General features: G+C 44.6%; 6 protein-coding genes and 1 non-coding gene across 7 annotated transcripts; 3 read left to right on the top strand and 4 right to left on the bottom strand.

Annotated features, from left to right (window-relative positions):
* Positions 1-271: 271 nt before the first annotated feature.
* Positions 272-373, bottom strand: C8R40DRAFT_t221. The gene has a single exon. It is a non-coding gene; the product is annotated as a tRNA-Ala (tRNA).
* On the top strand, positions 373-3,722 carry C8R40DRAFT_1125399 (CBF/Mak21 family-domain-containing protein). Its single transcript, XM_046228981.1, has 8 exons — positions 373-874; positions 922-1,178; positions 1,228-1,871; positions 2,118-2,178; positions 2,243-2,353; positions 2,435-2,610; positions 2,703-2,887; positions 3,081-3,722. The coding sequence occupies exons 1-8, from the start codon at positions 473-475 to the stop codon at positions 3,333-3,335; spliced, it is 2,091 nt and encodes a 696-aa protein (XP_046081658.1). The 5' UTR covers positions 373-472; the 3' UTR covers positions 3,336-3,722.
* A 784-nt stretch (positions 3,723-4,506) lies between these two features.
* On the top strand, positions 4,507-5,960 carry C8R40DRAFT_1010359 (uncharacterized protein; the record flags this gene model as incomplete). Its single annotated transcript, XM_046222848.1, has 7 exons — positions 4,507-4,679; positions 4,732-4,793; positions 4,841-4,941; positions 5,017-5,097; positions 5,134-5,158; positions 5,222-5,378; positions 5,774-5,960. Coding segments are annotated over 7 exons (786 nt in total), but the record flags the coding sequence as incomplete, so codon positions are not given.
* Positions 5,961-7,142: 1,182 nt separating this feature from the next.
* Positions 7,143-8,966, bottom strand: C8R40DRAFT_1175360 (uncharacterized protein; the record flags this gene model as incomplete). The annotated part of the gene is made up of 7 exons (XM_046232315.1): positions 7,143-7,294; positions 7,343-7,420; positions 7,470-7,583; positions 7,633-7,944; positions 8,000-8,441; positions 8,491-8,562; positions 8,619-8,966. The coding sequence occupies 7 exons, from the start codon at positions 8,964-8,966 to the stop codon at positions 7,143-7,145; spliced, it is 1,518 nt and encodes a 505-aa protein (XP_046081656.1).
* A 2,038-nt stretch (positions 8,967-11,004) lies between these two features.
* On the bottom strand, positions 11,005-11,757 carry C8R40DRAFT_1056376 (uncharacterized protein; the record flags this gene model as incomplete). Its single annotated transcript, XM_046225077.1, has 3 exons — positions 11,005-11,394; positions 11,446-11,619; positions 11,665-11,757. The coding sequence occupies 3 exons, from the start codon at positions 11,755-11,757 to the stop codon at positions 11,005-11,007; spliced, it is 657 nt and encodes a 218-aa protein (XP_046081655.1).
* Positions 11,758-16,891: 5,134 nt separating this feature from the next.
* Positions 16,892-17,414, top strand: C8R40DRAFT_1211670 (uncharacterized protein; the record flags this gene model as incomplete). The annotated part of the gene is made up of 2 exons (XM_046233196.1): positions 16,892-17,175; positions 17,238-17,414. 2 exons carry the CDS (start codon positions 16,892-16,894, stop codon positions 17,356-17,358), a joined length of 405 nt encoding a protein of 134 aa, XP_046081654.1. The 3' UTR covers positions 17,359-17,414.
* A 460-nt stretch (positions 17,415-17,874) lies between these two features.
* Positions 17,875-19,045, bottom strand: C8R40DRAFT_1175357 (uncharacterized protein; the record flags this gene model as incomplete). Its single annotated transcript, XM_046232314.1, has 4 exons — positions 17,875-17,885; positions 17,945-18,606; positions 18,656-18,837; positions 18,893-19,045. 4 exons carry the CDS (start codon positions 19,043-19,045, stop codon positions 17,875-17,877), a joined length of 1,008 nt encoding a protein of 335 aa, XP_046081653.1.
* Positions 19,046-24,971: the final 5,926 nt, after the last annotated feature.

Genomic DNA, 24,971 nt, shown 5'->3' with positions numbered 1-24,971 from the left:
AGCACCCAGAGCAGGCTTTGATTTTTGCTTTGGGTGCTTTCGTCGCTGGAGAGCGCTCTCCAGCTAGTATCCTTGCTCTGGCGAGTATACATGTTTTGCAGATGTTTCACAAATTAGGAGAATATTGAAAAAGAGTGAGCAAGTTGCAATATGAGTGAACATTGTTTCTGCACTCGTGAATTCCATCCAGCTTGCGAGACTGTCCTGATACCACCTCGCAATCATGAAGATTAAACCAAAAATAAACTTACATAATAGTGACATAAGCTAATGGACACACTGGGAATTGAACCCAGCACCCCCCGCAATTGCAGAGCGCCGATATTTGAACGCAATGCTAAGCGGATGTGATAACCAACTACACCATGTGCCCTGATAAAGTCAGATCCTCCGTGCTTGAATCAGTCTAGTATTAGGTTAACGAGCTTGAAATGCTTTAGCGCTGCAGCTTCACATTCGACCACGAGAGGGGATGCCTATTCGCTCGTTACCTTCTGAATCTGCGGAACGTCCGTCGAAGAAGAGAAAGTTATCGGCTACTAAAGGCATAACGTCTAAAACTATCGCTGCTCTCGAGAGTCAGCTAACGAGCGCAGTCCTACCTGATTCGAATTCCAATTCGACAACGACCCTCAACCCCCTCGTAGACCTTTACACAGTCGCCTTGAATGTTGGGATCAGCGCAGCGGATACGTCGAAAGCGATATGGGCGTTGTATAGAGTTTGGGTTGTGGTTATTGGTAGTGGAAAGATGAGAGGGGAAAAAAACGAGGATGCGAATGTAAAGGTTGTGAAAGCGTGGCTCTGGGAACGATTGAACGAGTATGTGGAATTGTTGTGTGGGTTGTTGAAGGATGAGGAGAAAGTGTTGAGGGTGAGTTGAATGCTTCAAGCTTTTAATCCAACTAACCGTTTTCGTAGACATCATCACTGCAGATTCTATTTTCACTACAAAAACATTTATCTACGTCTGTTTCCACTAAAGGCGATCCGCAATTCCACATATCACATTTTCGGAAAATCGTCATTGCGTTGGTGGCCTGTCCTCCATCACATCGAACAACGGAAAAGGAAAATCAAAGGGACGGGCTTATTGACGCTGATGTGCTCGACTTGTTCTGTGATAAATGGCTCTGTGTTTACGACGATGTGCGCTGGTTCTTTCTACGAGAAATTGGGTGAGGTTCCTGTCATTTCGTCTTCAACTCGATCTAACATCCTCAATAGGACACTTCTCTCCAAAAAAGACCAACAACCTCGTCCTTCCGTGCCAACAAATACACTTTCGATACTGGAGAGACTCGCTGGCTTTTCATCAACATCTTCTTTCCTTACCTCCACTTCGGCTCTGGAGAAACCAGCCAAGGATGGAAAGGAAGACAACGAGGGAAAGAAAGGCCAGTGGTGGGTCGAGGAGATGGGAAAGAAGCCGCCAAAGGTTAAAAAAGGCAAGGGCGCTGACCTCGACCTCGACGACGACGACGAAGAGGAAGACAAAATCGAGAAAAAAGACGACGAAGAAGACGATTGGAGGAAGTTTTTCGACGAGCAGAACACCAATGGAGAATCTAACACGAAGAAGGACAACCTAGGAGAACGAATTAAAGGCCGCAAACACACTCTAACTCTCCACCAATCTCTACATAATACACCTTCGCATCGTGCGGCGTTTACTCATGCCTGGTTGGCGCTTTTATCCAGGCTCTCCGGGTATTCCTCTAAAAATAACGACGTCGACACCGAAGATGTAGAGGATACCAAAGATCTGGAACTGGCTGTGCGTGCGCTGAACGTTATGCACCGCGGTGTGCTCCCGTATTTGACTAGACCGGTGTTGGTTATGGATTGGATTGGAGCCTGTGTTGATTATGGTAAGCGGGGTTTTTGACTGGTTTTTAGGGACGAGGTCGACGACGGCGATGGCGACTCTCGCTTCTGATTTTTCGTATATTCCTCGGCTCGCCCGTCTGTCCGTCCGTTTGATTTTCGTACCTTCTTTTTCGTGGCTCCCTCGTTGTTCACGAGTCTCGCCCCAAGCAAGATCTAAGTTTCTTCTCGATTGTTTTCTATCTTCGACCGGTCTCGTTTACTCTCTTCTCACCCTTCCCACACTCCAGGCGGAACACCAGGTCTCCTTGCTCTCAACGCGTTGTATGTCCTTATGACAGAATATAATCTGTGAGTTCCTAGTTCTCCGTTTGTTTTACTTCGAATCTTAGCCACCCACAACCCTTTCAAACAGCGACTACCCATCATTCTATACCCGTCTCTACGCTTTTCTCGACCGAGACCTCCTTCATGTCAAACATCGCGCAAGGTTTTTCAGGCTCGCAGAGGTGTTTTTAGGCTCCACGTAAGTTTGCCTTAATGTTTCCTTCATTCTAGTCTCACCGTTCTAAACAACCTCTCTTCGATCGATCGATCCATCATCCAGTCACCTCCCTTTAACCCTCCTCGCCTCGTTCATCAAGCGTCTCTCCATCCTCTCCCTCTCCGCACCGCCATCAGCGATAGTCATCGTGATACCCTTCGTGTGGAATCTAGTCAGAAGACATCCAGGATTGATGGGGATGATTCATCGAGAGTGGGACGGGCAGGGGGTGTATGAAGGTTAACTTGATTTTCTGCTCGTATAGAATATTTCTGATGCTTTTTATTCACTCTCTATTTCCCCTCTCACCCCCTTCTCACCGATTCCCTAGACCCTTTCCTCCCTTCACACCCTAACCCCCTTCTAACTAACGCTCTTTCCTCCTCCCTCCTCGAGCTGCACACCCACACAGCGCATTATCACGCCCCAGTGTCCAGCATGGCAAAAGTCTTCGAAGGCGTATTCACGAGAGGGGAATATGCAATGGAGGATTTTTTGGATCATGGGTATGCTAGTGTGAGTTTTTTTTCTGTGTTTTTCTTCCGTAACATCGATGAGATTGTCTAATTACTCAATGATCTGCTTAACCGGCGTTTTGGATTTGATTTCATTGCGATCTTAATCCTTCCACATCCTGTCATTTTCGGTTGTTTTTTCTTTATTGTATTCTTGGCAACTTATTCCTTCCTTCTGTTTTTTTTTTGTGTAGCTGTTCGACGCCGAGGTGAATAGGAAAATTAAAAAAGAGCCTGCGATGAATATGGAGTTGGAGTTGGAGATCGAGAGTGGGCTTGGTGGTGTTGTACTGGGTACGAAGAAGAAGAGAAAGAGGGAAGCTGCGTTGTTTGGATTTGGAAGAGAGAGGGAACAGACGGAAGGTGGGGAGAATGAGGAAGAAGGGGATGATGGTGGCGGAGATGAATCAATAGGTAGAGACATAGTCACTGAGCTGTGGGCATTTTGAGTGTCCCTTATGGTGCAAAGGAGAAACAGAAGGACGAAAATAACCGAATCATTCAAGCTGCGGTACACAAGCAGCACGTCAAATAGGGGGTGAAGGAAGTTGGTGAAGGTGGTGAGGAAGAAGGGGATGATGGTGACAATGGATCAATACATGGAGATATAGCCTCCGAGCGGTGGTCATAATAGCGCTGTGAACGTCTTACAAGGCTTCCACTTAATGTTTGTACATGTAATACCTTCGGACGATGACTTACACCAAAATCTTTGATCATCTCTCTGTGTTTGCAGGGAGTTGGTATATTGTGGGAATTGAGATGGTATGCATCAAGCATCTCCTGTCTCTTATCCAAGAACCAAAATTCTGAACCTCACCTGCTTTTTCAACTCGAATGAAGTGCCCAAACTTGCAACCTGCAGTGTCATCTCAGTTGACTTTGAGTGCTAGTCGTGATGAGTTATATAAACGCTTGGGGGACTTGACAGCTGTTCAGGAGTGTATACAACCAATTGTCTCTGCATCACAACAATTAAAGGATTCAGTTTCTATTCTAAAGTATTCGGGAACAGGAGATGTCACAGTCACCATCATCATGTTATATCAACATAGAATGGGAGTGTCATCAGAATTAATCTCGGACCTCCTCACAACTCAATTGAATCACTGGAACTGAGATGAACTCAAGAAAGCAAAGTCAACTCGCAGTATCTTCTGGCAATTTCCATTTCTTATAAATCACATCAGATTCAGTATATCTCAGTTACTGTTTCAATTCAGTAGAGACATTCAGAGTCTACTGCTTCCCTTTGAACTTCATCTTAGTACTTAAACAGCATATTCGAGGGTGAGATAACACACTAATCCCTCTACACTCAGTAATACTACAGGGACACTGTGAATTGATCATAACTCTCTCTGTCCTTCCCCATAAATTTAATCCGTGTATCGTCTATTTGGTTTCCTCAACTTTGCCACAATGGATGACATAATCCCACAGGTTGAAACCTGGTGAATATATTTCCCTCTATGTTTCATTGTCAATCAATAAATGCTATTTTCTGATTTAATCTCTTTTCCTTGAACTTAGGATACTGGGGAACTATGCAGCTACTGCAGCTTCTGGTCAACACTTTTTCCCCTACATTTGGCAATTTTTCTTTGACCATATTTGTATTCAGCATTGTGGATTGCAGACCACATTGAGACATTGCCCACAGAATTCAGATCAATATGGAAGAGAAAAATGACTGGAACTTCAGTATTGTTCTTGATAAATAGATACATGTTTTTTTTGTTTATAGTGTTGCAAGCTGTATTCAATCTTCCTGGAAATGGAACAGATAAGCAGTAAGTTACAAGTTTCTGACAATAACTTTCATTCAAGTTGACATACCAATAGGTGCCAAGCAGAAACTACAATGGCTCTTGTTTGTGAAACTATGGCTCTCATTGCAACCAATGGTAAGCAATTTGTCTGACATCAATGATCAGTCTTTATCTGTAAACAGCTCTTTTTGCTTTGAGGGTTTATGCAATATACAACAAAAATAGAGTGATCCTTGGGATCACTCTCGTATTCATTATTTCAAAGTTTGGGCTGGATATATTGGTATGTGATATTGTCACTGGGGCTGGAAGGATTAGAAGTTTGGAAACCCATTCTGACTCATACTTTCACATATAGAGTATAGTAGTGAAAAAAAGCATCTCAACAATTGGATCTCAATACCAAGACTTTTCAAGATGTGGTGGAACAGCTAGTAATGTGAATGAATTCACTCAGTAAGTACCTGTTGACCAGGTCATCTACAAACACTTCATTTTGAGTCTTCTAGAGGTGTGAACCAAGTATACATCTGCAATGACTTCTTGATTGTTAGTCATTTTAGAACAACTTGCCATTGTATTTTTGATATTGGGATATGACATTTTCATCTTTATGCTAACTGCAGTCAAGACTATGCAGCATGCAATGGAAATGCACAGGCTGGGTCAACCTGGTATTACACAAGTAATTATCCGTGATGGTAAGTATTGCACAACAATGTTCTAGAAAACTGTTATTCAAATTCATTGTAGCATTTCTGTATTTCCTGTAAGTACTATTTTTTTCATTGAACCTTGAAGATATGGTTCTGAGTACTGATCTTCAAAAATCCAAGACTCATGCTCATAGTAGCAGTTCTTGATGCTATTTTTGCAGTGGTCAGCTCTATTTTCTGACAATTTGCTGAGAGGAAGATGCTAACTTCAGTGATAACCATCAAGGTAACATTGAAGTCTGGTAATTCCAATGTGTGTAAATTAGTGAAAAACCTGTGAATCATTGCAAACCAGACTTTTCCGCTGATGACAGAATTTTTCTGGATTTGTCACACCATTCTTCAATATGTAAGTCAATCCCTTATTGACAATCACATTCTTTAAAATGCATTTTATAGATTGCCCAACCTGCTCATCAGCCGCCTGATGCTCAATTTGCGTACATATTCTGAATCTGGAAACACTACAACATCTGAAGGGCAACAGACACATGTGTCTTCATTGAACTTTGCTTCCAATCAGATGTTGGGAAATATTGGTGCTCCATTGGATGGTGGATCTTTCAATGAGGAAGAAGAGGCAGAAGAAGATGGAATGGAAATGGAGGGTTTTAGAGCATGAAAGGCTTGAAGGTAACTTGGCATTAATTATGGCATGATTTGTTCTCATATGTTTGATATAGTTGCTGAGCATTGAGTAGGATTTTGAGACAAAGCCTGTATCAAGAACATAAGAAAGGCTCATCATCTATAACATTGAATTCAGTTCACTATATGGAAAAACAACATTCTTGTCTTCATTTCATTGATTGTTTTTCATGAAATTTCTGGAATGTTGTACTTATTGCTTTGTCTGCTTTTTTGAAACTTTCACAGACCAATTATTCATTTACCCAGCCTTTATGTATTCATTTTGTGTTTGCTGCCAGTGCCCTTGCTCTGGCAAGCATATAGGTTTTGCAGAAGAATTATGATTCTATTGTCAGCAACTGGTTCTAGTAACAGGTGTCACCAGGTGTCACATGAGTAAAACATATGTGAAACAGCCAAAACATAAGTAAAGCAACATGTAAGCAATGAAAGCTTGATCAACATGCTGCATGGATGTTATGAGCTGGAGAAAGGGGAGGAGAAGGAGCAGTAGAGTAGCATCAATCTATGGATGGTTGTTTTGGTTACTTTTTCTTGATTTCTGTTTATATATATGTAGTGGATCAGTAATTGATGAGGTATGCTAGTCCAAGTGGCGAAAAAATCCGCGGGAATTTTTCCACGGTAGCCCGACTTTTTTACATGAGCCCGACTTTTTCACATGAGCCCGACTTTTTCACATGAGCCCGACTTTTTCACATGAGCCCGACTTGTTCGTGGTGCGCCCGACTTTTTCTTGTCAGCGCAAATTCTTTTTGTTCAGCAGAAAAGAACAGTCCGCCACAAAAAATGTAATTCAGACTGCAAGACTATCATTTAAAGTAGCAAAAAACTTATTCTTGTACGCAAAAAAGTAGTTTGCAGTATACAACTTATTACCTCGATTATTGCAATCCTGAGTAGCATTTTCTGTACGTATACTATTAAGCTCATTGTAGTGAGTCAGAAATATACTGTATGTAAGCCCTAGTAGGTAGGTTTGATAACGCAAAAAGAGAAAATGCAATAAAGAATGACTTGGGAATAGAATCCTTTGTGGGTGGACACGCTAACAAGGGTATAAGGAGTGTGATAGAATAGGTAGTAAAGCAAGTGATCGGAAGAGAAGGTTCATAGCCTATGTCCAATTGTCCCAGCTATCCTCTTCATCGTCATCGTCATCTTCATCGTCTTTGTCCTTGGCAACATCTTGCTCTGAAGAGGCAGTTGAGGAGCCAGAGGAGGAGCCAGAACTAGAAATGGAATGTCTAGACTGATTTTCGAGGTTCACTACATGACTTGTAAGTTCCCTTGCATCACTCAATCAAACAATTTTACCTTCGACTTTCTGAAAGCCTGGGCTGTCATCATCTTTGTTGTTACCTATGTCTTCAACTCCAGAGTCTTTCAGATCGTCTGAACAGAAATATATTTAGATATAGTAAACACAAAAACTGAACTGTACCTTGATCCTTTCCTCCTTCTGAAGATGCTTCTTGATCCTCAGAGTCTGTGAATCTAACCTTGGCATCATTTTCATCAAGGTCGGAAATCTCTACATATTCCTTAGCTGGAGAAGCTAAACAGGTAAGAAAAGTTCATATAATATTCTTGATGATACAACTCACTTTTGTGCCTTTTACTATTTCTTTCCTCCAAAGCCTCATCATCAACTGAACTACGCTTTCTCTTGAGCTTTTGAGTTGATGAAAGAGCTGGAGGTGATTCAGGCTCCAACTCATTCGAAGATTCTGACGATCCAGAGTCAGAAGCTAGGAAGAATAAAGCCTTTCCCTTCCCTTTCCTATCTTTCTTAGCCATCTCATCTTGAGCTTTCAATCTCTCGAGCGCTACTAACGGATCTATGGCTTGCTCCCGAGAAAAAATTGTAGCAGTGCGCCACAACCTTTGAGTGGAGATCGGAATAGTCTCCAGTGTTGCTATGACAGAAACTGAGACTGAGTGAATACTCTATCCAGGAAAATAGGCACCTACCCAAGAAGAGGATCCTGTCATGAAGGCCAGTCTTTTTACTCTTGAAGCAAAGCTCGAATAAATCGCGTCCATTTGGGAACAGAAGTTGGTTTCCGACGTGCTCCAGACGTCTCCCCTCCTTGACAAAAAATAGAAGATTTGGCAGAAACTTGTGTTCATCGTTTCTATAGATAGTGGGATGGAAAGGATTGGCTGTCACAGAATTGTCGTCGTCGTCCAAGTGTTCCATGAGTAACGGAAGAGCCTGCCAAAGGTGGGTTATAATATCGTCAAACGACATAGACTTCTTGAATGTAAGGCTTGGGTCGTTAAACCTTTGAGATTGGGCACCTAGGCCTGATTGAACCAGCTCGTTATAGAACCGGGGACTCATTTTCAAGCCAGAAGAACCTCCTTTGAGCGCAAAGCATTGATCGTCAAGAGCCAGCTTATTTCGATTCCTCTATACAACAAATGACTAAATAAACAGTTTAAAAGTAATGGGGACTTACGGTTAACTGAACGCCCATGGGAATAACGTACAAAGCCCCCACTTGAAAGGTATTTTCATTCTCGTCATCTTCCTATGACGGTAAAAGTAAGAATAGCAACTGAAGTAAAAAGGGGGGGTAAATATTACTTCTTTAGCTTTAGCCTGCGTGTTTCTTCTACTCTTTAACCCGTCAGAAGCCTCTTGAGCACTTTCCAGCATTGATTTGATTACAACGCTGTTAGGCCGGACAGATTGTTGTATGTCCGTCGCAGCGTTCAAGATTCTTCCAGTTTTTGAGCTGTTGCGCTCAGCCTTGGCAGGCTGAGAGATCTGAGAAGGAGGAGGAGGCTGCAAATGAGAGGGAAGGGGCTCCGAGCGTTGAGAAGAACGCGATAAATTAGAAGCACGAGAGGAACGGGAAGAACGAGCGTAAATAGACTTTTGAAGTTTCTGTTTCGCAGTAACCTTTTTTGTCCGGTCTGCTAAGGTGCTCATAGTGGATAGAAATTGAGCCTACTTTCCAACTTCTAGCGATTTGTTGATTTGTGCGTGACACAAGTGGGCGGCAACTTAAGCGCCAACCTCCTTCCTCCAAAAGGAAACCTTTTGCGACTGCATAAGTAGGATTAAGTAGCGGAAAACAGTAAGTGATTCATAATATGTAAATACTGTCCCCACTGTATAGCCCTAGGCATCCAGATAGAATGAGGAAGATCAATACGAAGCTCTTTTCTACCGTGCTTGCCACTTTTGATAAATTCAAAAGCAGGATACTCGCCATTTTCCCATTCTTCTGCCCTCAGATGATAATTGGCAGGTATTACATTACTGCGATCAAACTCTTCAATAGCTTCACAAAATAGCTGCAACTTTTCTGGTTGGTGCGTGAAAGGTGATTGGTGTTTTGGGGTGGGAACTGGACAGTGTCGGTAATGAGTGGCCTGCTCTTGACGTATCTGTCCAATTACAGATATTTCCGCTTCTTTACCTGCTCCAGAGGAAGCCGGGGGGTTGTATCGTCCATGTTTCAGCTCTCCGTAAAAGCGTAAATCCTAGTAACCTAAGTTTGAGTAGGTGAAAGTGGAAGGTTATAATTTACTGACGTTGGGAGTTTGGTAGTGCCCGTGACCAGAAATTGGGTGTGAGTTCCAAGTACTAACAAACTTCTGACAGTCTTCGTTGATTAGAGGTAGGAAAAGGGTTTGAAGAAGCCATATATGAGTAGGATCTTCTCTTTTGAGACCGTGAAGGCGCTCAAGACGTAAAAAGAAAGCTCTCCACTGACGAGCGAACTGGGAACCTACTTCAGGCCAAAGTCGCTCTATTTTGGTATTATGTGTAGAAGATCCCCACATAGCGCTAGCCCTGTTTGGCCCTCGAAGAAATACCATAAGTGTGGCGACTTCAATATTCTCTCCTCCCCTATCTAGTCTGACCCGCGAGGGAACTCCATATTCCTTGGCTGCTTCTGTGAAGAGATTCAAAACAGTGCTAGCCTTATTATTTGAACTAGCTTGCAAGCCTACAACCTGATGGTAGAGAGCGTAAAGGAGGAACAATAAATGAACCAAAAACTACACATACCGTTCGGCTATAACCATCTACTATGCCATGTATAACTATACCCCAGAAAATAAGCTTATGGTGACCATCCAGATGCCATAACGCATGAGGTCGGGGAACTTTATAAAGTCCACGTGAAATCGTAAGTCTTCGTCGGAGCCGCGAGCCCAGGCGATCCACTCTTTTCAGGGAGTCCTTGACTCGCTGACGCTGAAGCCTGTAACCTTTTTGTCGTAGGAAGCCCATAACATATCCAAGACCAGACGCAGGGTTTGTTTCCTTGAAACGTTTGGTTAATTTGTCCAAGTCTGCGTTAGTTATAGGGCAGAACCTATAGTCAATGCTGTTCTCCTTCAGACGGGTGCGGAGTGTCTGTCTATGGATACCAAGACAACTTGCTAGCTTGGTAAGAGTAACCCTCCTTGCGCCGTTAGTAGCCTCCTGTAGAAGTCTAGGAGCAATCAATTTCCTGGGCCTGCCATGTGTTCCTGTTTTGGCCAAGAATACTGGTTCTGTATGAGATACACCAGTTTTCTCCCTGCCAGAAGGTATTAGAACTTGACAATCGAAAAAAAATCTAACTTACCTCCCAAAAGCAGCCTCTTCAGCTTCAGCCAGTTGTCTCAACAGCTTTCCGAACTGTTGGCTGACAGCCTTAATCCAGTCTAAAGACAGCCCCTCTTCATCTGCGCAGCTCTCCAGATCTAGCAAAAGGGGAATAGCTTCTTGATGAATGGCGTTTTTGTGAAAAATACTTCGGTGAGCATCTAAGCTGCCTGCAGAAAGTGAGGTGGAAGCTGGAGAATAAATGTGTTCCAGAAGAGAGGCTGCATGATACACCTGAGGAGAATAAGGAAGTTCACGAGGAGGTAGCAGTTTCAGCTTCATAGAAGTTGCCAATAAAATTGGGCGTCTAACAATCCCTGCCTAAAGTACCAGATTAAATCTGGGTAAAAAGTGTATTTATTTATTACAACACGAAATCGTTGTGAACCCAGCCATTTCCATCTTTCTTGTAGGATTCCCCATCTTTATCTGAATGTAATACTAGAGAAGATCTGATTCCCTGATAATGAAGATTGAAATGAGTGTAGCGTCTTGAAGGAAAAGCCACAAAGTCCCCGTTAAACATTTCCAGCACCAACTTTGGCTCAAAAAAACACAATTCCCCGCCTGAGCAACTACTGATTACTAGAACTATACAACCTTTTTGATCTTGCTGATCTTTATGAGCCAAGGTGGCGCAGTTGAGATTGATTACGATGCTTCTGAAAGGGCGTCCAGGAGTTGAGTCGTATAGGGGTACAATGTCAATTTCCCCCTCTAAACCTTCAAAAAAATCTGGTAGTCGAACCAAGGTCTGAAGGAAAAATTAGTAAATAGTTCCTATACCGATAAATCCAGTCTCTACCTTGTTGGCTATATATTCCAGAGTATCTTCTAAGGCAATACACAGAAGTTCGTAGGGTTCTGGATACCTTCTCATATCTGTTGAAGCATATACGTGAAACTGAGCTGTATTCGTTCTCTTTTCTTCTGTTCTTCTAAGTAGATGGGGATGAACATTTGTTGGCGCGTTTTTGCCCTAAATAATATTTAGCTCAGATTCAAGAAAACTCAAAATACTTACGCTAACCCCGTACTTAGCGTGGTAGGAAAAATGTAGAGCAGTGAAAGCAGTATTTGAAGAAGAATCCGTGGTCTTCAAGTTAGCCCCGGACATAGATAAACTGGCTGTTTGGCACCAGGCCCGTAAAGAATTGAACAAATTAGTCCGGACTTCTGCGCTAAGAGTGCCATCAACATGGAATATCAATTTATCGTTCTGGTCGCGAAGGTTAATCTCTCTCCTATATAGGCAGCGGAAACTTTAGTGCTTTTAATCTTGTAGACAAATTTGTCTTACCCTGCGATAAGGTGTTGAGGAACTTTGAGCCATTTCTGGTTTTTTCTAATCTTTCCGGAGACTTTGTCGTATCGATCCATCAGCTAGGTTGAAATCAGCAAATAGATCTGGAAGCGCCCAATATAAACTCACTTTTTCTGCCAACTCTTCTAGATTTTCGGGACTAATAGCTTTGGAAGCAGCTGCACGTTTTTCTTCAGTCCAAGTTTTACGGGAAGATATTTTGGCAGGAAATGGGTTACTCTTCGGGATTGAGTCTTCTCTAAACCAACTCTTCAATTGAAGGATGGTACCCTCCTCCGAGTTCCCCACGTAGGTGCTAGCAAACTGATTTTCTAACGTTGAAAATTCTTCGACCTTCTTCAGATAATCTGAATCTGATTCCAGTCCAAGTTCCAAAGCCTCAAAGTCTTCAAACCCAGATGACTGGGTGAGGTATCGTGTCCCAAGTTCATTGAAAGAAATTGGGTCTTCTCCCTCCTCTGGCAAAAAAGAAAGGATCGGTTCCCATATTTCCTGTTGGCGATCGAGATTGAATGAGGCCCTATTAAATTACGCCTTTAGTAATAGCCTACTCATACAAAGTGATGAGAACCACCTTTGATGAAAGCTATCGAAATATCGGTCGCTTGTTACAAGGTCCTGGCAGAGAAGAATTTCTGGAACGTTTCTGCGTTTTTGAACCATAGGAGAATATAACGTCGGGATGTGAAGAGGAATTAACTTTTGCAGTTTTGAAATAGCCGGAACTAGGCGATCGGTGACAAAGGAAGTAGATACTAGGGAATTTTAAGCAATTTTACTTGTACTTGAACAGAAACATAAGATACTCACACATATTATCTGGCCAACGTAAGTCGTTACACAGAGCAAATAATATTGTACTGCTAACTGCTTTCGACCTCAATTTAGCTGCTAAACCAGGTTGTCCAGCTATTATCAACAAAAGGTAGACGGAACCTTGAAATTAATATCAATTTCTCTGTAACAACTAGAATGAACCTCCCCACTTACCAGCTGAAGCTAGACGCCCCCAGCGTGAACCGGCGTTCAACCAATTATGCATATTATTACGTGATATGCCTTCTCTCACAACGCTAGTTATGGCAGGATAGGCGCTTGAGAGTGGGGCCCCGTCCTTGGAATTCTCGTGAAGTATACTGTAATAAGCTTCAGAAAATTGTCTCCAAAAACTCTGTAAAATCTTACCAATTCACTTTCGCAGCCAGAAATAGTTCGTAAATCATCCTGATAAAGGTAGCGCCCGTATCTATCTTTTCAGCCCGGCTACATCTTTGAGCTAGATGGAGCAAGAAGTAACTACTCAGTGCTCCAGAAGCTTCCTCCCAATCCACGCAAGCCACAATGCGGCGGATATCTTCTGCCCATACATCCGTTCCCCAACCAGCTCCCCCAGTCAAACGCAACATCAACCCCAAAGAGGCATCAGTAACCTCTTTGGGTGGAGCATGGGGGCGATCGCTGGCTTCATAAAGAAACTGCGGTCCCGTATTCTCTTCCTCCCCTCCCAGTTGTTCTTCTTCTTCTCCGAAATCCAGGTTGAGCAAATGATTGACGCGTGGTCTCTTTCGTGAAGCGGAGGCCCCGTTACGATTGCAATCTGGTCTAGGGTCGAAAGGATTTGCCTGAGCTACCCTAGGTTCTACCACCTCAACCTGGACTTCTTCGCCAAGAGAATCTCGCAAACGTCGACGTTTGCGGGAGCCAGGATCTTCATTGGAAGTAGCAAAATGAGAAGGAGAAAAGCCTGTCTGACGTGTGGGGGAGTTAACTAAGGGCCTGCTACCTTCATCCTCCAACAGAGATAAGATAGCAGCATCTAAGTCTGAGCAGAGGATCATTTTCTCCTGGTAGTGGCAGTTGTCGTTAAGGAGCTCCTCAAGGAGCTCATCAAGAAGCGGGTTGGGATCATCAGTGTCCTGCTGGTGCGAGTCGGCCAGGAGTGTGTCGTGGTCCAGGAGTGACTCATCGTCAGCTTCACTTGGGGAGGGGAAGATTGTATTAGCCAGGAGCAGACCCTCCTCTGCTTCGCCCTGGTCATTAGGGAATGCCTCATTAGATTTGAGAGCCGGGTCCTGAGCAGTGTCTTGGGAGTCGCAGAGGTACCGGGCATGAGTGGAGCTGTAAACAGAGGCCTGGCTTGAGTTGAGAGGATGCTCATAGGAAGATTCGCGATCGGAGATATGGCTGCGGCTGGGAGTGGAGACGTGACCCCTGCAGTCGTAAGCGGCCTCGCGAGCAGCTTCCTGAGAGGAGCTGTGAGCAGAGTTGCAACCGGTGTCTTGAGCAGAGCGATGAGCGGCCTCTCGGATAGAGCCGCAACCGGGGTCACAACTCGGGGTTCCGTGAGCGTCGTTGTAGATGGAGTCAGGATCGGAGGCATGAGCAGAGTCGTGGAAGGGGTTGCGAGCGCGGTTGGGAGTGGAGTCGTAAGCGGGATTGGGAGTGGAGTCATGAGCCCAATTTGGAGTGGAGTTGTGAGTGCGGTTGGGAGCGAAATCGTGAGTGCGGTTGGGAGCGAAATCGTGAGTGCGGTTGGGAGCGAAGTCATGAGGGCGGTTGGGAGCGCGGTTGGGAGTGCGGTCGGGAGTGCGGTCATGAGTGCAGTCGTGAGTGCAGTCGTGAGTGCAGTCGTGAGTGCGGTTGGGAGTGCGGTCGTGAGTGCGGTTGGGAGTGCGGTGGTGAGCAAGGTTGGGAGCGGAGCTGTGAGCGAGGTTGGGAGCGGAGTCGCCACCAAGATCTTCTTCCACCTCAGAGCCAGCTCCATAGCCAGCACTGGAAGCTGGGGAAGAAGGTCTTGAAAAGCTCTGGAAAACTTAGATTAGCAGTTACTCTAGGCAATCAAGAAGGTTTCCCGTACCTCTAGAGCCAAGGCTGGGTCTTCCACCTGAGTTCCTACCTCACAGGTGGCCCTAGGCTGTGAAAAGAGCCAAGGAGGCCTAAGTCTAGCTCTAGCTAGAGAAATACTGCCAGTCCTAGGTAGTTTCTCTGGGGAAGGAGATGGTGTAGGAAAAGAAGGAGCAGAGAAATTGAGGGCTAATTGAGCTTGAAGGGAGGCAGGCAGAGACTTCAGGTCATCAGGAAGGTTGGAGCCTTGAAGAAGAAGAAGGGTGTGAAGAGCCTGCAGTTGAGTTACAGAAAGACTGAGGTCAGCCATAATTAGCCTGTGAATATTGAGCGAAGAAGGTGGAGGCCAAAAAAGGCAAACCTGTCTGAAATGCCTGCTTTGCCTAATTGAGTGTCCACTCGCAAAGCTGTGCAGCTATAAGCGCCAGATAAACGCGCGCCTAACCCAACAAATGTGTACTATGAGCTGCTGCCAAAATTGAATCAGAAGTTTCGCTACAGAGGTTAAATCTAATCGGACTGCTCTTCCTGCACCAGTCGCAGCTCCCCCATTGTACGACGCGTATTACTCTTTCCCACTCACAAAGAACGGATACTCTGGTGTGGCCACTTACACACGCAGACCTTCCGCAGAAAATTCTGTTGCGACGACTCTCAACGCTGAAGAAGGACTTACGGGAAAACTTCGGCAGCCTCATTTGAAGCCCCCGCCTTCGGATGAAGAACGTGTCTCACGCCCGGAAGCCTATGATTACAACGACCGCGAGCTAAGGTTTTTCGATGCCGAAGGACGCTGGACTTTGGCTTATTTGTCTTGATCATTGCGTACTGCCTTAATGACGGGTCCTCCGCAGAAGACGCTAGTTGACTCGACTACAAGATGGTGTTTCACCGTTTACTTGAAGCTTGTGTGCGTGCGCTCATCAGAGAAGGCCATGAAGTCATTTTGTTAGGTGACATTATCATTCGGAGAGGTATAGCGCAAGGATTTAGTGGCGATAGCGAGGAGTAGTTTTGGATGAAGAACGACGCAAGACGATGGTTGAGAGATCTACTGGAGGGCGGAAAGAAAAGTTTCGTTGATGTTGTCAGGAAATATTACCCGGAACGACGAGGAATGTTTACCTGTGAGCGAATTCGAGGATATTTCTGCACTCATTATTAATGAAAGTAGGCTGGAACCCAAAACTTTCCGCTCGCGCCAGTAACTATGGTACCCGTATTGACTACATTCTTGCTACCCCCCGGTCTCTTGCCCTGGATCAAAGCGGCAGATATTGAACCCACTATTAAAGGAAGTGACCATTGTCCAGTTTGGATAGACCTTCATGACAAAATTTCGTTGTCCGGCAGAGGAAATTCCACATTGAAACTTCGAGATGTTATGTCATGCCCTACCCCAGATAAACCGGACAGAGAACCTCCGAGATTAGCAACTAGATTTTGGGATGAGTATTCGGGGAAGCAGCGCCTTCTGGTGAGTTTCTTCAATACTGGTTCCGCGGGGGACAAAATAAAACCAAAAGTTGTTGCCGCCAAAGCTGTAAGTATGGTGAAACAAGATACATCCTGGATACATCTTCTGAGCTGACTGGAAATCTACTTAGACACCAACAAGCAACTCGGATAATTCCGATGTCAAAATGTTAATGACTTCCTGCGGGTCCACCTCAGCCTGTATCTATGTCCTCCTCGCTGACATCGATCGCATACGTATCTTCATTTCCTACATCTTCCGGCGCTTCCACCCCGACTTCCACATCCTCGCAGTCAAATTCACTGAAGAAGAGGAAGACACCGCCTCCTTCCACCTCTTCATCGACTGCAGGCACCTCATCCTCATCGTCTGCTATTCAAACCAAACGGAAGAAACCGAAAGGGGATGTTCAAAACGTGAAGGACCTGAAGAAACCCAGATAGTCAAAACTCTCTAGCTTCTTCGTCGCTCCCCCTACGACCCGAGACACGAGCAATTCGACAGCAAAAAATTCAATAACGTCGAAGATAAAACCTAGGCGGAGCGAATCGATAACTAACCTCGCTGATACAGGAACACAAGTCATAGTGGACCTCACAGCGAGCAATGACAAAGACGACAAATACCACGTGGCTCAAACAGTACAAGAGGTTGAGGAGGAAGTTATTGACTAGGACTTACGACAAGGACTTACGACAAGCTATCCAACTTTTGCTATCGCAAACATCTTCCTCTTCGGTGCCGTCGCAATCATCATCTCATGAAGCTTGGAAGTCTCTTCTCAAACCTCGAGAGCCCCCGAAGTGCTTGGTGCATAACGAAGTCGCGAAAGAGTTTCGAGTAAACAAGCCTGGGGTCAATAAAGGTAGATTGTTTTGGGTCTGTTCAAGGTGAGTTTGCTATTGTATCGCATTTGTTCTTTCTATCTGGTCACTCACTACTGAAATTTCAGGCCGGTGGGACCCGGATACGATAAAGGTCGTGAAGAAGTTGATTCGAAATGGAAAGGCAATTACTCTGTATGGAGTAGTGATATTGGAGTCAACCGTACAACAAATCAATCTGGAATATAGAGTCTTCTCAAGACTTTGTTCTGTCTGTGAGCCGGTCTACCTGAGGACTGAGTACTTGCGCGGCCAGTGAGTGCCCTATCCTTGTTTTCGCTGACGTTCAACACGTATACTTACGTTCTTTTGATTTCCCTTACACCTAGTGCAACTATCCGCAACTGGAACACCTAGTGATACCGCAACGTTCACCACTTCGGGCATCAGCAGCGGCAGTGGAACCAGTCTCAGCATCCCAAGCACTTCGGGAGCTTCAAGCACCACGACTGTTATGAGTTCTGGGAGTGCTTCAACTACTGTCACCTCTGGGACTATCATACCGCCTGCTTCTAGCGTAGCGTCTAGCCCAGCATCCAGTGCATCTAGTCCTAGCAGCACCGGAAATAATGCCCAAAACGTTCAAATTTCGATGGGCATGGGTTTTATTGCGACATTGTGGACGTGAGAGTTATGAATTCTTATTTTTTGACCTTCTCGCAACACAAATTTAGAGCTAGGAGTACTGAGTACGGAGTATATAGTTCAAACCTCAGCTAGAAGTAAGTTAACGGTGGTCAGAAGAAGGGCTTGAAGTACAGAGGGGTTTACCTACCATTCTCTGGAGCTGGACCTCTTCTAGGGACGTGGTATATGTCCTCAATTGAAGCCACTGCTTCTTCCACTAGTTCCTTCATCCCGGGATAATTGGTTTTCCTTGATAACCAATTCAACATGCGTGCTTTGCAAGACAGATTTACTTTGGGGAAATCTGTGTTTTGTAGCAGTTCAAGAAGCTCCCTGTAGGTGAGAGGCTTCTGGAAGTCAAGGAGAAGATAGCCAATGTTCTCTTTCCAAACGGATTTCCAGGCCTTTTGACATTCTTTATGGGTTAAACAAAGATCAGCTTCTTCTTGATGGTCCTTATCTGCGAGTTTGAGAGCAAACGACCTCTGAGATACTTGGGTGAGTAAACGCTGGATGTTCTCCCGGGTTCTAGCTATGGTCGGATAGGCAGCTGCTATCTGCTGAGCCTCAGAGTTCGTTATTTCACCAAGAGGCCTCTGAATAAGATCCTTGACTGCTGGACCAACCCAACAATGAACCTCTGGAAGGTGATGAAAATCACCAACCAGTTGTAACATCCTAGCAGAAGGTAAACGTAAACTTTCCAGACCACTGACAGCGTAAGAAATCCCATCCTCGGCCTTCAAGGTTGAAGAGACCCTCAGAAGATCCACCAGACTTTTTTCCGTTATCTTGAAAGGTCGCCACTCTCTACCATAACATAATTAAAGATAATAATTGTGGAAGGAAAAAAAGTTACCTATCATGAATCCAATCAAGGAAACCAGTGAATTCTCGAGTTGTGAAAGGCAAGATCGCTGGATTTTCTTCCGTCCCTTCAACACTGTCTAACGCCTGGGTCAAGAAGTTGGCCAAAACAGGAGCGTGAAGCTCCAGCGAAGACAAATGGAGTTTGAATCGAGAATAAATGGCCTTGCCTGTCTGAGATCCAGTCAGTGATTTTACAAGTTTATTTGAATATGTCTTGAAATTGTACTTCGTCGATCTCTTGGGTCTCAATAACCACCATGCGATTGTTATGATAAAAATCCACAACATTCACAGAAATTTTACACTCTGCTTTGTCAACCAACATTTGGTTCTCGATATCCTCTGTGGATCTGGGCTTAAGCTTGGGATGGTCGGCCATCTGATTGAGCAGTAGTAGATGAAGCTCTGACTTTCCCGTCACAGTGACAGTCACACCTTTCTTTCTGGACTCTCACCTTCTAACGACAGAATTTTTCTCTAACAGCCACATCAGCTTCCCATGTCTACTGCTCAGCCAAAATCCACCCCTCTATCTTCGAAACCCTCTGTTGTTACAGATAAAAGTCAGGAAAACCAGCAGCTCCTTCAGGTGGCTCAATCTTCAGTTTGTCGCACATGCAACATCAAACAAAGCAGTAAGTCTCTGGCCTTATCTTCATTCTGGTTTCTTATCTCAAGTCTTTCTGTGCTCTGCTATACAGATGTCAAGGTTGAGCAATTTTGGAAGAATTTTACCAAGGAAGCCACCAAACAAGCCAGTACGCTACCCATATTTTTACTACGAGATTCGGCAGTATTCAGCTGCCTTTTGTAGGTATTTAGAGAGTCAACGTCTGAAAAGTCTTAGTTTTCTTATCTACCGCAGTGAGTAAATTTCATTGCGACATATAGCGTATAGACAACTCATAGATTCTCTTTGGGGCTAGTGAATCATCTCCAATTTTCCTTAGTTTCATTACCCTTTTTCCAGTTATTTGTTGCTGTAGTCATCACCGTAAATTTAAAAGGTTTCACTGAGGCATGAGGGAGCACTCCGTTATTTAGGTACAGCTTTGACACTTCCCATTGAGAGATGTCCTTATTACCATAAACTATACAGTTATACCTATATACCAAGCTGACAGTGTATTAAGCTCCTTCAGTTGCTTTGCAAAAACAACTAAGGTAAGCCATAGCAAGATACTTATATGACATACTGTATAGCTTAGGATACTCTGACAATACCATAGCGATGAAAACTCTATATTATAGGGTCATACCTATTGGAAGTTTGTTAGAGGCTATGAAAGTTTGCTGCGGAGGACAGTTTTTTCGGGCACATGTTCGAACAAGTTCTCTACTACAAAAGCAAGTTTTCTGCTAGTTTGAATAAGTGCCAGAATCCAAATTATATTTTCTGTGGCAGATTGTTCTTTTCTGCTGAACAAAAAGAATTTGCGCTGACAAGAAAAAGTCGGGCGCACCACGAACAAGTCGAGCTCATGTGAAAAAGTCGGGCTCATGTAAAAAAGTTGGGCTACCGTGGAAAAATTCCCGCGGATTTTTTCGCCACTTGGACTAGCATAGATGAGGAGGTGACAGCAATGGAACATGATAGTGATGAGTGTCAGCAACTGGCTCTAGTAACAGATGTCACCAGGTGTCACGCTCAGAAAAACTTTGGTCCATAACCTTTCCATTTTACCTTGTACTGGATGCTGTTCCGATACTTGCATGAGTCCACAACCTCCTCTACTTCATATTCTTCCTCTTCTCCTAATACTTCTGGAGGTGGTTCAGTGTTTCAGGGTTGTGTTGGGAACTGGGGTTCATAGTATGGGGATAGATGTGTTTCGTTGAAGACATTATGAATTCTTTTCCACATGTGAGGGATGTTGAGTTTGTATGAGCTGGGTCCAATCTTTTCAAGAACTTTAAATGGTCCAAATTGTTTATCACCTAGTTTCTGCATGGGGTGATTGTCATGCCCTGTCAGTAGAACTTCCTTCCCAAACCCATCCGGAACCACCCAGAATTGCCTCACAAACAGATCAGCCCTTCCACTCCTCTTAACAAACCTCCCACGGAACACTCGCCAAACCTCCAATTAAAGCAGCAGCATCAGGACAGCCTCACATATACGGTCAAATGATCTATCAACCTAACCTCATGGACTCCGCGCCGCACATGATCCCCATTGGATGCTCATTTCCTATAATGTCTCCTTGCTTATTCATTTCACCTATATAAGTACCCTCGTAGCATAAATGTCCCCAGCTTGGTATATTTTGAACACACACCCTTTTGCATAAGTCCAGTCCCTGTCCCTTTGTACCTGCCAACCATACGGAATTCTCTTTACTCTCTATTTCTTTCGGTCTTTCGTCTCTACGATTGTCTATATGATCCAATACATGCTTTACTTCACGTCTAAGCAACCTGAGTGAGTCTTGGAGCTCCCTCGATCAATACTAAAGCTCCCCAATGTCTATTGTTTTGGTGAGCCAACCTACCCCAAACCTCCCCTAGCTCCCCAAGTGCTCCACGAGCTCTGGGACCTTGACCTAGGTAATGTCGAAGCTATCCCTACTGTGAGGCCCCAGCACAGAAGGCCTGCTCTGGTCTTACCCAGACTGGGCCTAAGCGAATGCAGTAGCCGCCTAGGCCGTATGAGGAGGTATGGGATAGTGCTGATACTGGTGAGGGGAGCCTAACCAGGGGTAGTTGTGGAGCTTGGGTAGACCTAATAGAGGGTCCTGGAGGTGTAGAATGTAACGCGCAACTACCGCTTCGATGTGGAGGGGAGGTGTAGCTGATACGAGTGGGAAGCTGTGGGGAGCTTAGGGAGCAATAAAGCAGAATTGGGAACTTAATGGGAGGTTCCAAAGGATGAAGGACGAATTGCAGAGCTTCGATGTAGATGGTGAGTCGAAGTAGAGGCGTAGACAATACAAGGATTGACAGAAAGAGGCCAGAGATAGGAAACAGAGAGGAGAAACAGAGTTGAGGTGAGACAGAGATAAAGGAAACAGATAATGAGGAAATATATGACTGTTGAGACGTGTCAGGCCCTGTTAGCAAGTACTAGTAGACTGTACTAAAGGGACCAAGCCAGGTAGGAAGAGTTTCCAGGTAAGATTTGACAATAACATGCTGGGGAGCTCCGAGGGGAGTCCCCAGCCTATATACTGTACATGAGGCTGTCAGGTACATATGTCATGTGGCTACTGGAGTGACAGGTAATATGTACAGTAAAGATCGTAAGGATGGTGCATAGAATATCGGAAACATGTATAAGTGATGAACCGGAGCTCTGGAAAGGAAAGGGAAAGGTCCGGAGAAGCAAGGCATGACACCTACATTGAACTATGTGCCGCTTCTCTGTTACTACCTCCAACACTTGAGGATGTCAGCCGCTACCTTCACTTCCCGGGACCTCCTTACTGGGCTTACACTCCATCGGGAGCTCTCATGTTCAGAACTCACATCAGCTACAATCTACAATGATCTTGTGTTGATGCTCCTATCTACTACAACTCGTACTACGCAACATTCCAATGCTCCCTAGCTTCTGGTTACCTGTTAATGTCCTAGGGACCTCCCAGGACCTACTAGGAACCTTTTCAAGGGTCATTCCTCTCAATCCGAACTATCCTTAGGTCATTCCTGTCCTTGGTTGCGGTTCCTGTAGCTCCCTTTGAGCTCCAGCTTGCTCCTAGCATGCTACAGCATAAATTCTTTATACCAAACCTACCCTTAAGACCAATTCTGACCCAGGTCTTACATTATACCAAGCTCTCCCATCACCGAACGGACTTGTCACGATGAAATGTCTGCAATGTCAATGGAACAACCTTCTAATTCCAAACTCAAATCAAAAAAACAAAAGAGTGCCTTATCTCGTGGAAACATGACACAAGCTGCCGGTTCTACTGCCATCACGGTGGTAGCCGGTCGACGCCTGATGCCTATCCCAGAACAGTTGTTCGGGGATGAACCCTCTAGGATGTCAACCTGTGGCTCGGAAACCTCCTCCAGTGGATCCTGGGATGGGACCACCATAACAGAGGTATACCTCCATGGGATACACTCAACCTGCCAGTAGTCTGATGGGAGGTTTCACCTATTCCCCTACCTGAGGAACAAAAGGACCTCCCCCTGGACCGATACCGCAGCTAGACATGGAATCAGTCAATTTCTCCGTTCTGTCTGGCTATTAGTTTGAGGGTAGTATGCAGTTGTATAGTTGCTTTTGATTCTCAGCAACTTGTACAGTTCCTTCATGAAGCATGCATGGTACTGAGGGCCTCGATTGTGGGCAATCTTCCGGGGCATTCCATGGACCGGGAACACTTTCATTCCTTCAGATGTTATTGTAGTATGTGTGGCAAAGAGTCGCAACCTCTTCATAAAGTGATTGATAAACACGCTGATGGCATTATACCCTTCAGACTCCGGTAACTCACCAATCATATCTGTCACGATCACTTCTTTTTCATCTTATCTTTTTCCTTATCCCTTGTCTTATCTTTTATCTTTTATCTTATCTTCTATCTCTCTTATCCTATATCTTGTCTTATCTTGTCACCTGACCTATTATTCATGCTTACTAATACAACATGCACTTTTCATTTACTTATATTAAACACAGCAGTCTTACAACACATATACAGCATGACGATCGAGCTTTCATTACTTACACATTGCTTTACTTATGTTCTACTAATGTTTGCCACTAACCCAGGGCGTTAGGCATTACTAGGGCAGAGGGTTGTTTACTCGTATATAGGCTGTAGTTACTTGCTGTATTTCCTTAGCTTTGATCTCGTCTATTCTACCTGGTTTAGTCCAGAACTTTGCTTACTTCCTTTATTGCTCCACCATCTGAGGTTTTCTTGAGTGTGACATCTGGTAACACCCGTTACTAGAACCAGTCTCTGACAGAAGATCAAAGCTATTCCTATCACCTGTCACATGCTACGCAATCATATTGTTAAGATCATGTACACCGTGTAACCGTGCCAAAGCCACAGGGTGTCTAAGTGCGGAAGACGAATGGGACAGTAGTGAAGTTATTAACAACACCGCCGTTACGCCGTTAGTCCCCGGAGAGCGAGAGTAGAGAGAGAGGAGCTTAAGTAGCAGCCAGGTCGGAGCGGCGGTATCGCCGATGACGAGGAGCGGACCAGAGAACGTCAAAGTCCTAAGGTCGAGGAGAACGTACTTCGAGGCGTTGAGCCTGAAGACTTAGAGAAGAGTTAAGTTGAGAAGGGAGATCTAAGTTGATCTAAGTTGATAATTAAACTGAGGAACTACAGTAGCGTACAGGCAGTATTTATATCTACGGAACGGCGCATCGGTGCGGAGCGCTAGACTAACTACTAGGAGCTATACGAGTAGTACCTGCAGGGTAGAGTAAAAGACAATAAGGAGAGACTAGGACGAAAGAGTAAAAAGACAATAATGAGAGACTAGAACGAAAGGATATGTGTAGCGCGAAAGAACAATAGGAAGAGATTACAATAAGAGCAGATCTTCGGAATCCCGAGCGGCGGAATGGAGGCCCGCGGCATGGACTTGACACATATCCCTATCACAGTTACCCCCGCTCACATTTTTACCAACCCTTCACAGACTTCTACTCTCTTTTCGAACAGTGTCGCCTATAGTACAAAGGTGTAACGTTGAGTCTGACACCGTACTGGCAGACAAAAGCATCAACTGATCACTAATCTTCGGAGAGGGGTCTTCGCGTGCACAATGAGCTCCATTCCTAGACAGGGAGGGTGCATCTGTTCATCACCCGAGAGTGGAAGGCTGCTTCCCACATCATCATACTCTATTTTCAAAATCTTCCCCACATCACTTCCGACTTCTACAAATCCAATCATACATTTTCCCATCATCACCACCAAGTTGCATTAGTAACTCATCTTCCTTACAATGGATTTTACTTCAAGACTTTCAGTACAAACCGATCATTACTGTACCCCCGATTCATCTGCTCCATCCACTTCATCCTCTATCGAACAAAATATCACCTCATTCATACCTGCCTACATACCACCCAACTTCAGCATGTCTAACCCTACTCCCGCTCCCACCACCACTACTTCCAATGTTCATGGCAAGTTGTTGCTCAGAGAGCCTAGCATCTTTGATGGCGACAAAGCCCAGTTCAAAGAGTGGCACCGTACCCTCTTTGCCTACATTCGTGATCCAAGGAACAGGATCGCTACAGACAGTAAAAGAATCGACATTGCGAGGTCCCAAAGTCAGTAGCTGGGTCCAGAATTATACGGACGATAATTTCAATGACGATGAGG

The sequence above is a fragment of the Lentinula edodes genome (assembly GCF_021015755.1).
Source record: "Lentinula edodes strain Le(Bin) 0899 ss11 chromosome Unknown C8R40scaffold_43, whole genome shotgun sequence".
NCBI classification, from domain to species: Eukaryota; Fungi; Basidiomycota; class Agaricomycetes; order Agaricales; family Omphalotaceae; genus Lentinula; species Lentinula edodes.
This window is presented reverse-complemented; position numbering and strand designations above follow the sequence as displayed.